The following is an 18466-nucleotide window of genomic DNA, read 5'->3' as shown; positions in this document are numbered from 1 at the left end:
TTCACTTTAGAAGACCATTGTCAATGTCTATGTAAGAATACACCTAAAATAGACCAGGGGCAAGCTACATCTAATTTTATAAAAATAGCCACTAATTACATCTAACTATTTTTGTTGTAATTATTTTCATCAAGTGTTGGAGTAGGCAGAAAGAACTAGGAAGAGGAGTGCATAGGAATGTCACAGAGAGGAAAATAATGTACATATATGTAGTTCAAGATGGATAAATAAATTGCCAAATGTAAGTTTTCAGCTCAGGAGTGGGCGAACAGAAAGAAAGGCTAGAGAAAGGCAAGGGTGACCTACTGATAAGAGAATGTTAGGATGAGGCATAATCACAGGGAGTGCATTTGTAGATAAATGCTGAATCTAAATGCTTGAGCAAAGAGGAAAATTGAGAGAAGATATTCCATGGAGAGGTTGCCATAGTAAGCATTTTTCCAAATGAAGTTGATACTTAGTTGAGTCAAGTGATTGAGCATGTGTTAGTATAATCAGTCAAATAAAGTAGGAGATAGGATGTAGAATGGATTCACTGAATGGGTCAATTCAATCAGCTATCAAAACATACCGTGTAAATGCTGCTAAAACTTTGTTACTAATATAAGGTGAGAAATAAATTCCCAAATTTTAATCTTTGAGTTCTACCTTCATCATCTTTGCCATATTCTCATACCATTCTTATCTGCCTAATATAATTCTTTAAAACAAATTTTAAAAAATATTTACGCTTCAGCTTCATTCTAAGCCATAATATCTAGGACATCAGGAGTTTGATAAATCAAGTCTTTTGCTAACACACATTAACATAAATGCATAACCTTAAAAATAAAAGCTCTTCACCTAGGTAAAATCTAAAATCAACCTATATACTACTGGTGATACAGAGATCCCATTCTGAGAAACCCTGATATATATATTGTTTGTACACAATAATGTTGTAGTTTGGAATGCTGGAAGGGAAGTATTAAATGCACTTAGGACCCACTTTTGCTTCAGACTTGATCTTGCGTTTTTGTTGGGTTTTTTTTTTTTTTTTAGACGGATTTTCACTCATCATCCAGGCTGGAGTGCAAAGGCATGATCTTGTTTCACTGCAACCTCCACCTACCGGGTTCAAGTGATTCTCCTGCCTCAGCCTCCCAAGTAGTTGGGATTACAAGCATGTGCTACCACGCCCAGCTAATTTTTGTGTTTTTAGTAGAGATGGGGTTTCACTATGTTGGTCAGGCTGGTCTTAAACTCCTTACCTCGGGTGATCCACCTGCCTTGGCCTCCCAAAGTGCTGGGATTACAGGCATGAGCCACAGCACCCGACCTCTCAATCTTGCTCTTTTGAGAGAAAAAAGAAAGACAAAATAAAGTATCACTAACTTCCTCCTACATGGATGGCTCCGGGGCTTATTTTAAGTTACTGAAACTGCTGGAGTACTAGAAGTATAAGCCAGAGGAGCACCAATTTGGTAACAGGGCTTTAGATTAAGAGAAAAGCATGATCTTCTCTGATATGGGTAGAAATGTAGGTCTCCTGATAGATGCTCCTAGGTAGATACTCTGAATATACTTCCATCAGGCCTACAAAAGAGAAAAGCTATATGGGAATGAACATGTACCTATTGAAAGACAGACTTCTTTGAGGACAAAAAACTAATATTTACCTAAGTACACTCATACCATGAGTTAAGAGAGGCAGTTGAATACCCCTCCTACCTGGACCCATCACACACCCTTCTACTGTTTCACCATAGTGCAACACCAACAATTTGTTCTCTCAAGTGGATTACCACCAACAGAAAAAAGTTGTAGAAAATAACCAATGCTGGTATCTGAGCAGATGTAAATTCTGCACCCTGTAAGTTCTGAAATTGGTCTCCTGACTTATAAAGCAGTCTTTTGTGAGTTAAGTTAGAATGGATGTATGTTCCCCCTAAACTTGCACACTTTGTAGGAAGTAAAATAAATCTAGTTTTTCCACCCACAAAGCTAAAGGTCAAATAGTTCCTCCACCAAGAAAACTTATATCACTTATATTCGGGGACCAATCTAGTCAGACGGCTGTGCTTTCTTTGAAACTTCAGTAAGTACAATAGATACTAAAGACAAACTTAATCTCTAGTCTAATTTTCCAAAGGCTGGCCTTATTTATTGGACATCATTATAAGGGCATCCTACTATATTTCAAAGCTGTGACTTGTATCTTATTGGTGGAGGCTCTGGCATGATATTCAATGACAGCTATTTACTAATGGAGCTGTGTAAGAAATAAAATGAGCTTATGTAGTCGGTAGAGTATTTTCAACATAGCAAAGACTGGTTTCTGTTGCAAGTCTTTGGTAAGAAGCTTGGCACCTTATACCTGAACCATCTGTCTGTCTTCCAAGTCCAAGGGATATGCTGACCTTCTTATTAAATTGTCTTTTTCTCACTTAGCTCATCAGTTAACAATCTCTGTTAATTAGATGCTAAGAGTACAATGTGACGTCTAGGTAGCAGAATTCAGGACCAACATCTAATTATATAGTACTGAAAACAAAAAGTCTCTGGCATTAGGTAAGTGCTCTCTGGAGCAAATTAGTGCATAAACTATATTGCTTTTCAACATTGCATTTCAGTTAGTCATGTTGAAAACTTCACATAAGTATTTGATGTCATAAAACTCTTAGAAAAAAACATAATGGTAAATCTTCAGGACTTTGGATTTGGCAATAAATTCTTAGATATGACACCAAAAGCATGAACAAAAGAAAACTAAATTGTACTTTTTCAAAATCTAAAACTCTTGTGCATTAAGGGACCTTATCAAGAAATTGAAAAGACAGCTCACATAATAGGAGAGAATATTTGCAAACCATATATCTGACATAGGAATTAGTTCCAGAATATATACAGAACTCAACAATAGAAAGATACACAACCCAATTTAAAAATGAGCAAAGAACTTGTGTAGACATTTCTCTAAAGAATATATGCAAATGGCCAACAAGCACATGAAAAGATGCTCAACAGTGTTAGTCATTAGGGAAATGCAGGTCAAAACAACAATGAGATACAGCTTTATACTTATTTGGATGGCTATCATTTTCTTTAAAAAGCAAAATAAGCATTGGTAAGGATGTGAACAAATTGGAACACTTGTACATTGCTGGTGGGTATGTAAAATGGTGTAGCTGCTGTAGAAAACAGTGTGGTTGTTCCTCAGAAGGCTAAACATAAAATCACCCTATGACCTAGCAATTCTATTCCTGTGTATACAGACAAAAACATTTAAAATAAGTACTCAAACAAAATCTTGTACATGAATGTCTATAGCAGCACTATTCACAATAGCCCACAGGTGAAAACCACATAGATGTCCATGAATGAAATAATGGATAAACAAAATGTGGTATATGAATACACTGGAATATTATTCAGCCATAAAAAGAAATGAAGCACTGATACATGCATGACATGGATGAACCTTGAAAACAGTATGCTAAGTAAAAGAAGCCAAACGCAAATGTCACATATTCACATATATGATTCCATTTAGTTGAGGTATCCAGAATATGTAAATCCATAGAGACAGAAAGCAGATTAGTGGTTGCCTCAGGCTGAAAGGAGAGAATAATTTTGAGTGACTGCTTAATAAATACAGGGTTTCCTTTTGGGGTGATGAGAATGTTTTGGAACTTGATAAGTTAGTGGTTGTGGAACACTGTGAATATATAAAATGTCACTGAATTGTATAAACAGGACAGTTTTATGTTATGTGAATTTAACCTCAATTTAAGACAAAAAGTTGATGGTTGTTATTGAATGATCTGATGTGCAAATTTGAAGCCAGAATGAGCAAACTATTGATGGAGAATTGGTTCAGAACAGGTGGCATTAACGAACTAGACTAGCTATCTGAAGTGACTGCAAGATCATGGGAAACTTAAGTGTCAGATGACGAAGCTGATACAGAGCATTGCAGCTGACAGCTTAGAAACTATAGAAGTACATCTACTATTCTGTGGAGTACTTATTAGGACCAGGCAGAGTTCATAGAAAAGGTGCTATGGAAGAGTTGTACCTCATTCTACTAAACGAAGAGGAGCCTGTCAAGAGAGCAAGTTCTATTTTGTATCTATTCAATACAAAATTCAAGTAGAAGAATTAAGAATCCTTACAGAGAGGATGTGCTTTCTGCTTTACAGAAGTTAGTTTCATTACCTTCCAAAGAAAATGCCTTGATAAGTCACCTGGACCCTGCCCCTTCTTGGTCTGTAATTGGACTCATTTCCAAACTGGTTAAAAGTTGTTATTACCCGGAAGATGATTGTTGAACTGTGATAATGAACTGCTGTTTGCATAATATCAAATGATCACTTCTTTTTCATCCTTTCAAAAGGTACAGCTTACTTACTGAATCAAAGAAAGGTAATGATTATTACAGATAGAACAATCTCACCTAAAATAGGTAAGCAATGAAAGGGAAAGTATTCATTTACCCCTTGGAGTGGGGAGTGGTTTTTAGACTGAAACTTAAAACAAGTCTTGTCATTAGGATGTTTTCTAGGTTGTTAAAATCAAACTAACAGTGGCTTAAGCTGAAAGTAATTTGTCTCTTATAATTAGAAGACAGGAGACAGCAAGTTGAATCTCCTAGTGAATGATGTCATAAAAGACCCTAGCCTTTTCTATTTTTTCATTCCATCATACTTTACCTTATTCTTTTGGACTCATGGTCACAATATGGTCACCATAGTAACAGGTATCAGGTTCACATTTAAGGCATAAAGAAGAGGTGGGGGAAGAGGTAGTACCAACCACATCTGTTCCTTTATTAAGAAAGAAATGCTTTCCTAGAAAAAGAAACCTTACAGTAGACTTCTGCCTATGCCACACTGGCCAGAACAGGCTCACATGGCCACCACTAGGTGCAAGGGAGGTAGAAAGCAAATATTCAGCATTTTCAGCCTCTCCAGTGGAAGACTACGGATAGACCAGAGGGCTGGGAATGGGTTTTAGGCTAGCCAGCTTTCACTATTTGCCACTTTTCCTTGTACAAATGTAAAAGATTCTTAGATGAAGAAATAACTGATTTTATGCCTAATAAACGAGAACATGAACAATGTTGTGATTTTTATTTCAGCTGTCAACCTATGAAGTGTTCAGTGGCTTAAGTTTCACTACATCACAGGAAAAATGAAAACTGACATTCTACCCTTAATGATTTGTAGTCTTACTTTTCAGGTCCTAAAATATCTTGATGTATACTGACTCCTATTTTACTACATTTAAGAGAAAGACACTGAGGGTTGGGGTTGGGGAAAATGGGAAACAAGCTATGTGATCATTTACTTACTTAAATTTAAAACTTTAAGGGGTCATGATTTGGAATCCAGAATATTTGGTAAGACACTTTACTGTTCTCCCTACTTTTAAATGCCCATTTAAATACACACACACACACACACACACACACACACACACAGGCAAAATGATAATAAACAAAGTCACCACCAGTATAGGGGAAGAAAGCAATTTTCTAAACATTGGCCTGGGCAAACGAAGGTCATGACTGAATCCCCAATGCCAGGAAAATTATTTCCCTGGGGAATACAAATCTCTTTTAAGTTATCACACCTAAAAAATGGATTTATGCAGCAATATTTCAGGGAACAGTGGTCAGATTTATGACATAAAATCACTCAATTTACAAAATAATCCAGCTTCCTCTTTGTTATCCACAGAACCTATCTTACCCAACCAGACAAAATAAGCTTAACCTTGATGAATTTTCTCCCTGCAGCAAATGCTTGCATCAACTGGCAGATTTTCCCAGCTGTGTATTTGTAATTACTTTCTGAATATTGAGGAACAGATTAAATGACTACATAAGGATCTGAATATTACCATCCACAAATCTTTGTGCTAACTGATTACTATGAGTTATTATTAAATGGATTTTCCATGTTTCATAAGCATTTCCTGTGCTAGTGCAGCTTTTGTAATACTACATATTGCCTCTGACAAATGATTCAAAAAATAAAATATGAGCTTTAAAGAAAATGAAGCCAACTATGTGGTAAAATAGATTTCAAGGAAGATTTTTATAGTATCCTAGGGGGAAGAACTTCAAAAACACATTTTCCAAGGCAAAAAGCATAAAAATGTTAAAATAAATTTTAGCAAAGGAACAAAAGCCTTTACAGAGTTCAGCATTTATAGGTTTAACATTTCAGCTTTAAAAACTTGCATTATAACGGTGATAAAAATTATCTGTAAATATCACTTACAGGCAAAATATATTCTCTAATACTAGGTTGAAATGGTTTCTAATCAGCTAGCCACAGGGCACAGTTTATCTCTATGGTAACCATCTTTTTCATTTATTGCAGCCTCTGAAGAAAGAACACACTGTGTACAGCTGGGTAATGCAGTTGTCCTAGACTTTAATAAATTTCCTTTTCCATGTTATTTACAGATTTCTATCGTATCTACAATCTTAGTCATTAAGGTTGAGAGATACACAGGGTCTTCATAAAGTTCTTCTACAGATATGTGGTAATATTAGTTCCCTTTGACAAACTCCTAGAATACAATGTTTTATGTTGGCAAAGTACATTCTAATCACTTCTACTTATCTTCTCAATATCCGTTAAGAATGGAATGACTTCTGGACAGGGAAGTGCTGGTTAATATGGAAGGCAGAGGAGGCTGCTGGCCTTTCAGAGTGATTTTATAACAATGATCGGAGGTTGAAAAGACAGATCACCTTGTCACAAATGCCATAATAAAGGGGACAGGCAAGGATGCCAAACTGAGAACCTAATATTGGAACCCAGGGAAAGAGTTAGACTGACTAACTTTTGAGTCCAGAGAGAAATAAAAGCCCATGATTGTTGAGCTTAGTGTGCTGAGCACTGGGATAGTAGTTTACATACTTTATTGTCACTGAAATCTCACAACAGTCCTGTAGAGAAGATATTATTATCTCCATTTTTCAGATAAAGACAGGAGGTTTATGGAAATTTCTTAATAAGGGTTAGGTATCTTTTCTGCTATTATCCATTATAATGATGTTTAATGAATGTGACCATTCATTCACTCATTCTTGTATTCCTGCTACAAATATTTAATGTACAACTACTTAATGCAAGGCACCATACTAGTCATTGAGCAAACCAAAGTAAGTAAGGCCACCATAAGCCCTACCCTCATAGAATTAACTTTGCTAGTCTATGTGGCAGAGTCTGTGTTCAAAATGATAATAGCAAATACTTGCATAGCATGCATTATATACAGGTGCTGGTTCTGTTTGACATATATTAATTCACTTAGTTCTCCTAACAACCCTTTAAGGTAAACATTTCTGCTTTCCTACAACTGATGAAACTCTGTCATTACTAGAGGTTGAGCAATCTATCTGAAGTTATTCTCCTTGTCATTGGCAAATTCAGGATTTGAACTCAAGATCTAACTTGAGGGACCACTATATCATTCCACCTCTCCAAAATGGATTATTGAAACATATTGATTAGATACTTCTCTCATGACTCTCAGGGTTGTAGGATGTTAAATATGGGATATTTTTCTCTAAGGGAATTTGCAATGAGAAAAATAATAACATAATATCTCCTCAGGGTATAGGAAAAAGGGGGATTTTTGGTGGATGTGACAAAGTAGAGAGGTCAGAAATTGGAGAACACAAATGAGGATAAGACAGGCATAGTCCATGTCCTCTTAGGGCTCAAAGTTAGCAAAGAAGTGTCGTGGGATTATGTGACAAAGATGTACCTGCCCTGTGGGGTCAGGAGAGTTTCCTCTGAGAAAATGATGTATGAGCAGACCTCAAGAATGTGAGACAAGCCCTGAGGGCAAAGGAGACAATTTGTGGAAGGTCTCAAGGCAAGAGAATATACAATGTGATGAAAGAATTAAGGGAAGTCCACCACAGACCTAGAGGAGGAGTGTATGTAGCATGAGATGGAACCCAAGATGTTGATGGAGAGGGTAGAGCCTTGATAATGCATGTTAAGAACTTTGTACTTTATTATAATGGCACTAGCAAGCCACTGAAATATTTTTTTTAAACAGGAGAGTTGTGAGAGAAATTTGCTTTTTAAAATATCACTTTGGTTAAAGAGTGGAGAACAAATTAAAAGGGGACAAAATGTACATAAAAAGATGGATTAGGGGCCATTGCCATAGTGTGAATGAGAGATAATGTGAGCTAGATTGGGGCATTGACAGTGGCAATGAAGAGAAGAGGGAAGATTGAAAGATGATTAGAAGATGTTTAGGACCTTGTAACTTGATGAAGGGACAGCCAAGAACATCCAAAACTATGTCTACTGTCTGGGTAATAACTAAGAGAATTGGTAGAGCAATGCTATTGTGTTGCAGGGCAGGTAAAATGTATGGTTGCTGAATGAGAAGGCAGGGATCGATGGCATGATGACAGAGGGAAGAATGTTGATGGTTGTGGGCAGAGTCTGCATGCTGGTGGAGGTGAGGGGGGCACCTAAAGCTTCTTTGGCACTTTCAAATATACTTCTTAAACATTTTACTAAAATTCCTTTCAGCTATCTGGTGCAGATTTACTGCTCAAGACAGAATTTAAAAGATCAGACAATTTGACGAATGGAGAACAGTTATTAGTACATTGCTGTATTAATTATAAATACAAAGATATTAGTAAATTGATATTAATAAATTATAAATATAATACAAATATAAAGAAAAATATTTTCTTCATCAACTCAAATCAACTTTAAACTGAAGTCTCCTTTACTTAGTAAGTCATCACTGCTGACGTTAGCACTCTTCTACTTGACTTCCTCTGGAAAAGCAGTTCACAACCTACCTATAATCGCCTTATATTACTTGTAAAGCCACTGTTTGACTCCTGGCATATATATATATATATATATATATATATATATAAAATTTTTTTTTTTTTTTTCAGAGAAAGGATCTCGCTCTACAGCCCAGGCTGGAGTGCAGTGGTATGTTCAGAGCTCACTGCAGCCTCAAACTCCTGGGCTCAAGCAATCCTCCCACCTGAGCCTCCTGAGTAGCAGCTAGGACTACTGGCATAAGACCATGCCTAGGAATTTTTTATTTATTTATTTATTTTGTAGAGACAAGGTCTCACTATTGGGAACACTATTACCCAGTGTGTTCTCAAACCCCTGGCCTCAAGTGATCCTCTGGCCTCAGCCTCCAAAAGCTCTGGGATTACAGGCATGAGCCACTGCACCAGGCCCCTATATTTTCCAATGAACAAACAAGATATACGTTGTGGATAAATTTCCAAACCAGCTCACAATAACTCATTTTAAGCCTTAATGTAGTTAGAATAGGATTTTTTTTTCTTTTAAAATTAACAAAGACAATAGAATAGGAATTTCTACACATTGCAGGGCAGGTGGGAGAAGCTAAATGCTATTGCGTTGCAGGGCAGGTAGGCTGTATGACAGCTGGAGAAGGCAGGGATTGCCTGGGATAACAGTGGCAAGAATGTTGGTGGATCTCTTCATGCTGAAGAGATCCATCACAATTATTGAATAAACTCAATTGAGCACATGATGTGGTAGATAGTTTATGTGCTGAGAATTTAACAATAAGCAGTGCAGTCCCCTATAGTCTAGGTGAAAATAAGGGACTGAGGGTAGGAAGCTGTGACAAGGTTTCCACTCTTCTTCTATCTTTCCTTATTTCTCTAGCCTAAGAAGTGGAAAGCAGAAACTGGACACAGAATGTAGAATAATGAAATTTACTAAAATAGAAATGTGACAGGCTTTCCTTCCGGCCCCTTCTCCACTTCCCATATGCTGACTGAAGTTTTCCATTCCTTTGTGCTCCTTCTCTCTGCAGAATCCCCTTTCCTTTGCCAACTGGGGCTAACTAGTGCATCAGTGGTAGGAATGTGGGAAAGGGCAGGAGATGAGAAAAAAAAATGGTCTTGGGAAGAAGTTACTAAAAGTTGGGGGGAGGGAGACAGGAGAGGAGAGAGGAGTAAAGAAGAGATACAACCCCAATAGGAGAAAAAAAATTCCTCTCCAAACCAGAAGCAGTTCAATGCAAGATACTCAGATCAAGACAGTACAGAGCTTACCTTCTTTGTAGCATTTCCCACCAATTAATTTTTGTTTAAGAAAAATAATTCTCAGGAAGGCAAGATTTACTTAAGGAAAGCTAAAAAATTAGAACCCTCTAACGTAACTTCCAAAAGGTAGGTTTCTAGTTAATTCATTGGCCAAGGACTATGCATATCTAGGTTACAGCATCAGAAACTGACTTTTGCTAACTTTAGTAGAAAAGGAATTTGCTGCAAAGGTATAGGATGGCTCACAGATTGGACAGGAAGGCTGGATTTGAAGGCTAGAAATTTGATAGGAGCCAGGGAAGGTTAGGGAGCAGGAACCAGGCCAAGGTCCTACTGCAGGAATAGTCTGTTTGGGATGCCTCAATAGACATGACTGCCACTGCTGTAACTAAATGCACCTCCCTGTCACTTCAAAGTTGTCCTTGCACACTGGCTTCACTAACCCCAGATGCAAAGTCCTGAGCAGGAACATCCAATTGGCTTTGCCTCTAAGGGAGTGGGGAGAGGAAGTCTCTGGCTCCATCATTTCCAAGAATCACATAGTATGGATTGCATCAAAATAGATGCTGTGCAGCCAGGGAAGGACAAAATGTTCATACACACTGCTTATGATAATTTATAAAAGTATTATTGTAATTAAGGGGTAGAATTTCAGCCAAGGATTTCAGAAATGTTTTTAAGGGCAGCAAAGGAGCTCTGCCCATGAGTTATCTCCACTGATCAACTCAAATAACAAACACCACTAGGGCCTACACTTGACTTTGATTCTTAGATCTCGAAGCAGATATCTTTGTCAAGATTGCTACTTGCCTAGGGCACAGTACTGTGTCATTCGAAATCCTCAGCTCCAAAGGTATAGGTGTGCCCACCTTCATATACCCATTTGACGTAGATATGACTGAATCTCAGAGGTGTTTTGCCTTACAATCATGTACTAGAGGTATAATTGATTATTATAGAGTACCAACAGATGTGGAGCAATTAATTTCTTCTACCTTATTTGCTTTAAGCAAAACATAATTAGTAAAAGTATTTTAATATATGTATTTCCTCTAGAAAATATTTCATATTATTTTCCTCATAAAATGAATAATAGTGATTTGAAAGTCCAGAAGGATGAATAGGAAACTTGTTGCAGCTGAAATTGAATTCATTCATTATAACTCAGATTGATAATGCTATTCAAAGCTTCACATTTCACCTGGAAAGAAATCTAATTAACAAGATTGCTTTTTACAAATTAATTTCCTGACCTATTTTCTTACAGAATTGAAACTAAACTCAAATACATTTGTTCCAATTACTTAGTACTTATATTTGAGCTTGAAACTCTTATATTTGGGATTCTATATACTGTGATAACACATGTAAATCCAACTGAATTTTAAAATTAAAATTAGAAATATTGACAATAGTTTTGACGAATGTGTATTGTCATGCCAAATGCCATATTTGGGCTTATATTCCTCCCAATTCTAACTGTTTAAGGGAACTTTTGTGTGATGTTTTGATTAACAAGTCCTTGAGGGAAACAAGTTTCTTCATGAGGAAGTTTAAGGTGTTAAAGCCAACAAAAACCTTCATAAATGATGCAAAGCAAGGCTTCCTGAATGTGTTAGCTGGACAGCAACACCTCTATATAAAGCTCCTATTTTATCCCTGCTAAACCGAAGATAAAATTCCCTTTGAGATAATTATGAAGTCTGCAAAATTTGTGTTCCTCTCGGGTGCAAAGCATGCTACGACCTCAGCTCTTGCATGGCCAATTAGGGGTTGCATTTACTGTGAATGCCTGCAGGTAGTCCCAGTAGTGCTATAGCTTTGCTAGTTTGGGCAGAATTTAGGGGTTCATCAGTGGTTGGCCTGAGCACAGAGGGAGGGTTTCTGTGTGGGGGTTCAATTTAGGAGCCAGAAAAGACATGTACCAAAGTGTCCATTATGCCAGTAAGCCAGGTATGGCTAGCAGCCATGAGAAAGCAGATTTAGTAGGAGCTTGTCAGGGGGTTTGATGGCACTCCTCAACCAGGGGCTCAGGGTGGAGCCACTTGGAGAAAAGATGGCAATTGGGGTCTACACCCAGACCTGGTAGACACTGAGGGTCTAGGGAGCTTAACTAGATTCCAGGCCCTCATTATAGTTCTCATTTCATTCAGGAGCAACAGAGGCAAGACTGAGACTATGAGCTGTTTTAGGGGGTGTATGTCCTGGATCTAGGAAAACAGGCAATAGAAATAAAGTTAACATTTTCTGCCTCTTCCAGTGCCCTTTATTGACCCAAATGCCACCTGTACTATGTTCTTCTTAGTTTCACCTCCTCCCGATGTGAAAATACTGATATGGTATTACTGTTTATTTTGACAATTAACTGATATGTACTAAGCATTATATAGGTTTGCCTATCCACAGCTCATTCTAAAGACCCCCTACTTTTAGCCCAGGCTAAGACGGCTGTCAAGGGCAAACATCTGAAAGCTGCGAACCAGGGCCTCTAATGGAACATGGCTACAAAAGACTCTGTCCTTAAATACATGTTTCTAGCTAAGTTTTCTTCTCTCAGGAACTGAAACTGAAAGACAGAGAGGTAAGTGGTAACTGATGGGACACTGGGACTGCAAAGTCATAATCAGGTCAGGCTGGGGCAGCCATTTTGGGACATAAAGAGCTGAAGCTATCAAAGAGTAGAAATTGTGAGCAAGGACAAGATAATTAGTAGAGAATGTACAGAATAGAGGCACAAAAATCTCATTTTTGTGGCTATCTAGTTTCTAGCTCCAGAGTCCTGGAAGTCTGGCCCAGCTGTATTGAGGTTCCTATACTTGGGTCTCTGTGTGAGATTCCTGCTAACAAACTGCTTGAGATGCCTTGAGGAAAATATCATTTCTTGCAAGAAATCATCCCCGGCTACAAGAAGACTATTTTCTCAACTAACCACTGTATTTTTAATCTTTGTGTTCAGTTGCAGTAAAGAACTGAATGCAGAAGAGGGAATTATAAATCATCCGGGGGCGGGGTGTGTGTGTGTGTGTGTGTGTGTGTGTGTGTGTGTGTGTGTGTGTGTGTGTGTGTGTGTGTATTTTGCTGCTGGTTTGCTCTCTGTTCCTTTTGGTATGCACAGGCATGTGTATGCACCTGCTGTAAGCTTTATTTCCTGTCCCTGCTGGCTGATCTTGTCATGGACCCATCAATCCACAGGATTTGCAGCACTCTCAGCTCGGGCTCCGTGCCTCCACTTCTCACACCCACCTTCATTTTTACCTAACACTTGCCCTTTTGGTCCTCTGCCCTAAGACCCCTAGATCTTTATTTTGTGCCTTCTGATCCATTAATCTTAAGTTCCCTACTGAAATTTCTATCCCATAAGTCACTTATCTCTCTGGAGAATATTAGCCCAAATCTTACAGTTGAGCCCTGAATGTCATGGGTTTGAACTGCACAGGTCTATTTATGCAGAATTTCTTTTCAAACGCATAAAAAACACAGTATTCATGGAATGCAAAACATGCATATACAAAGGCCCAACTTTCTCACACACAGGGATTCCACAGAAATGACTTTGGGGTCTTACGAATGTATGGATCTTGGTATGTGCGGGACAGGGTTGGGGGGGTACTGGAACCCATCCCCCACATATACAAGAGACAACTGTGTATTATTTGACCTAAGATAATGACTTTCTAATACAGATTGCTGGAAGTTTCTTTCATTAATAGTGCCATATCTGAATGATGGATCACAGATTTTGAAAACAGCCCTACTGTATTTCTACTCACCCATGCAATAAGCCAGAACCAACTGGTGTGATAAATGCAGTTCACCTCTGAAGGGCTTCTTTCCCCAGCAGGAAGTTAGGCTTTCCTCTTGGGTGCTACTATAGTATCCTGCCAAGACATCATAATGTACTGCAGTTACTTGTTTTCATGTTTATTTCCTTTCAGACTGAGCTCTTATCTTTTACAGATTCAGTGCACAGTACTAAGACTAAATATGGATTATAATAGGACCTTCCTTTTGGGGTTCTTAGGAAAATTAAATTAAGTGCATGTAAAACATTTGCAGTGTTGTAGATGTCCAATAAACATTAGGTACTATTGTTACTAGTATTAATTTAATAAAACTTGTGCCCTTACACCCAGGTTTCTGTCTTGGCTATCTCTGTGGATGGTGTGTCATGCAGAGACAGGGAATATAGGAGATGAAATTTAGAGATTGGATCAAAATATTGAGTTCATTTCTGGATACTGGCTTCGGTGCTTGTGAAGACATCTGGCCACGAAGCTGGTATTGCCTTTGACTTAAAAAAAACATACACACCTAGCAGGGACTGAATACATGTTGACTAAATGAAAAAATGCTCATTCAATAAATCATTAATTCATCCAAGTTCTTGGCCCTGACTTAATCTGTTTAAATAATTTTAAAGGAAGGGAATAAAAGCAAACAATGTTTACTTTAAAATGTATGCACCATTAGCACTATTAGGAATGTCACAACATCCCAAAACTGGAAAACACTGATCCACGCTTCAAAATCCCTGTCACTCCAATTAAGTACTGATTTGGCATTTTCTAATATGGGACTTTCAGACTGTATGAATTACCGATGTTCACTGAGTAGCAATCAATTTTGAATGTATTGCTCAAATATTCAAGCTGACCATTAATGTTCCCTAAGAAGAAGATGTCTTGATTTCTTAACTCTTCTTCCCATGATAATCCTTCAGTCTTTTCCCTTCATTTTCTCTAAAAATACGATGATGAATGGGGATTATAAAAGAACAGATTGCACAGTAACCTGCTTTCTCTGGGTCCATCAAAGAGAAGGGTCATAACAGTGACCAAGTGGCTAGACTTAACAAGGCATTTGATATAACTTTTCTTACCCGAAGGGCCACTATACATCATTTGTATTTACTTGTGTTTATCTCCTTAAGTAACCCTTTCATGTTGCCACCATCCTTATTTTCTTCCCCAGGATTCTACCCTAACAACTTTAGTCCTTAAAACATATCTGTGCATTTTATTCCATAAGATTTTTTCTAGTAAAGTTGCAATTCCAAATGATCAATATCATGCTCCCATTTCTAGATGAGCAAAAAACTTGAATTATATAGAAAACAACTCAATTCTTTAACCAGTCAGGTTCTGTTTTGTCAAAGTCACTGAGACATCACTATGGAAACCACAGGTCGTAGCAGTAGGTAGTGCCAGTGACTCAGCAGGTGGAACAACTTCAAGGCACTACCACCAAATGCCCTGACAAGATGCCAAGCAAACACCATGCTACAGTCCATTCATTATTTTTTAGGTGACATATAAACTGCACTAAGGTACACTCCGATTTTAGATGAGCCAAAACATAAGCAGGAAAAGCAGAAAAAGAGAAAGATCAGAGTGAAGTGGTGAAAGGGAAAGGTTAAAAAAAAAAGTAAGGTGAACTTCTATCCAACTTTGTATATCACTTGAAAACTGGCCTGAGTAACTAGAATTGCTTATTCAAGGGAAGGCTGTAAGAGGAGGATGCTCTTTCCTGTTAGGCTACTTCTCAGTGCCTATAAAGGTAACATATTGCTGCTTAATGAAACTGCTTTCCTACCTGGAATTATTTCCCCTTAATTAATTATAAGCTGCTCAAAATTGCAGTGGAAGACAGAGGATAAGTATTTGTTGTGGTCCTTCAGGGAAAAGGGCTACTGATCACATGACCAACTTCCACCTTGCAAGAGATGTGCATGGAACCATGGAGGAGTTCCTCCCAAAACCTGTAAGAAGAGACAAATCTGTAAGGTGCAAAAAGGCCGACCTTGGCAGCTCTAGAAATGTGCTGCTCAGAATTTCTTCACTATAGGAAGCCCAGTTGACTGGCAGTCCTAGCTGCCACCCCCTGGATGCACTACTGCATTCACTACAAGGCCCCAGGGCTCCCTGTCACTGATGGCACAGTGACAATATGAGTGCTGGCCCACTCCTGCACAACATGAACTCCTTTGGCTGGCAACTTTGGCTCGAGGACTCCCCATCAGCTTGGCCCAACCTTTTGTAGGACTGCACCAACAGTCTGAGATTCTTCCTACCCAATCCTTCTTCCTTCCCTCTCTTACCACTGGTGTTAGGTTTACGGAAGTCTGAAGACTCTTCCTGCCTATCCCACTCCCTCCTCGTTATCCTACACAACTGAGTCCCTCCAATAAATCTCTTGCATGTCTAATCCCATCTAGTCATCTGCTTCCTGAAGGACTCAAACTGACAGCTCACACTTATGGATCAGTATTTGCAGATTTTCTTTGAAACTACACCCAATACAGCAATACAGGTGCACAAGAGAACTTGGTTCACCCTATAAATAAAGTAATTTGAGTCCTACAATAGATCATCAGGCTGAGTGGTGGCTCATACCTATAATCCCAGCATTTTGGGGAGGCTGAGGTGGGTGGATCACCTGAGGTCAGGAGTTTGAGACCAGCCTAGCCAACATGGTGAAACCCGGTCTCTACTAAAAATACAAATATTAGCTGGGCATGGTGGCAGGTGCCTGTAATCCCAGCTACTTGAGAGGCTGAGGCAGGAGAATTGCTTGAACCTGGGAGGAGGAGGTTGCAGTGAGTCGAGATTGTGCCAGTGTACTCTAGCCTGGGCAACAAGTGCAAAATTTAGTTTCCAAAAAAAAAAAAAAATAGATCATCAGAATTAAAAGCTATGGCTGATCCCTTACCAGCCTTAAGAAAAAATATATTTCAGATATCTAAGAAAGCATTATAAAAATAGAAAAAAGATACAGCTTAAGAAATAAAATGTTACCAAAAGAGTTGAAATCTCCTGTGTACTGAACCCTGATTGCATCCTCCTCCCACTCTTCAGATTTTGATCTTTATCATTCCCGTGCACACTTTACATTTTTCCTATGACAGATACAGTCAGCACTACGTATCTGTGGGTTCCTCACCCAGACTCAACCAACTGTGGCTCAAAAGCATTTGGAAAAAAGAAATTGCATCTGTACTGAACATGTACATTTTTTTCTCATCATTATTCCCTAAACAATATAGTATAACTACTTTATTTAGCATTTACATTGTATTAGGTATTATAAGTAATCTAGAGATGATTTTAAGTATTTGGGAGGATATGCAGAGGTTATATACATATACTATGCCATTTAATACCAAGGAGTTGGGTATTCTTGTGATTTTGGCATCCATGGTAGGTCTTAAAATCATTCTCCCACAGATACAGAGTGATGACCATATTCTTAAACAACACATTTTTTTCTTTGGATTTTAAAATATCTTCTTAAAATTTCCTAAAATTTGGGTTTATATATATTTATAATAAAGTTAACTCAGTTGATGATTTAAAAAAAAACAAAACCCTATGTCACATAAAGCTATTTAGGATTTAGTGAGATTGAAAATTATTTATCAAAAATGGGCCAAAGTTTCAATGCTGAAAGGAAGTTTTATTATTTTAACTTGACCCAAATTATATTATTTATAAACGTTATATAAATGCAGGTTGATCATTCTGAAAGAGTCAAAAAGCCAAATGTAAGTAAAGTACTAGACATAAATGCAGTTATAAAAAGTTGACATCATTCTTCTAAATGTCATGTAGAATCATAGGAAACAATATCATTGCAATCATTATTCAAAGTAACATTAAAGATAACAGAGTTTTTTTTGTTTTAGATGGAGTCTCACTTTGTCACCAAGGCTGGAGTGCAGTAGCGTGATCTTGGCTCACTGTGACTTCTGCCTCCTGAGTTTAAGCGATTCTCCTGCCTCAGCCTCCTGAGTAGCTGGGATTACAGGCACAAGCCACCACATCCAGCTAATTTTTGTATTTTTGGTAGAGATGGGGTTTTACCATGTTGATCAGGCTGTCTCAAACTCCTGACTTGGTGACTCGCACGCCTCAGCTTCCCAAAGTACTGGGATTACAGGTGTGAGCCACTGCACCCAGCCAAGATGTTTGATTTTAAATGTCAATTTGAATGTACAGTGTCTACGATAATAGATCAGAGAGAAAGTAAGAATATCTGTAATTAAAACAGGAAAAAATGAGTTAGTTACAAATACTGTATTCTTCAATGAAAGAAGGACGCAGATTAAGGATAAAACAGGAGTCTTATCAATGAGGCCACCTTTAAGGATCATTTTTCAGGGTAGCTAAAAGAAGCAATAATAAAGCTTTACACATATAACTAAAATGTTCACAATTAATCTAGTCCCAATACTTTTATTTGCAGAGTTCTCAAATCAAAAGTAAAAAATAATTATACATCAGGATTGTTAGGAATACCAATTATTTTACAACTGCCACTATGTGTTTCTTCTTCTCTGACACAACTGGCACAGATCCAGGCTTGCTGTGTTTAATACGATTCACTTCC

At 38.0% G+C, this 18466-nt stretch overlaps 1 protein-coding gene across 1 annotated transcript in view; it reads right to left on the bottom strand.

Annotated features, from left to right (window-relative positions):
* Positions 1-18283: 18283 nt before the first annotated feature.
* Positions 18284-18466, bottom strand: part of DCAF13 (DDB1 and CUL4 associated factor 13) — a 25882-nt gene continuing 25699 nt past the window's right edge. The window contains exon 11 of the mRNA XM_017528969.2: positions 18284-18466. Within this exon, the coding sequence (XP_017384458.1) occupies positions 18379-18466 (88 nt within the window). The 3' untranslated portion in view covers positions 18284-18378.

This window comes from Cebus imitator, unplaced genomic scaffold (assembly GCF_001604975.1).
Source record: "Cebus imitator isolate Cc_AM_T3 unplaced genomic scaffold, Cebus_imitator-1.0 Scaffold56, whole genome shotgun sequence".
Lineage (NCBI taxonomy): Eukaryota > Metazoa > Chordata > Mammalia > Primates > Cebidae > Cebus > Cebus imitator.
The sequence above is the reverse complement of the archived record's forward strand: the minus strand, read 5'-3'. Positions and strand labels throughout refer to the sequence as shown.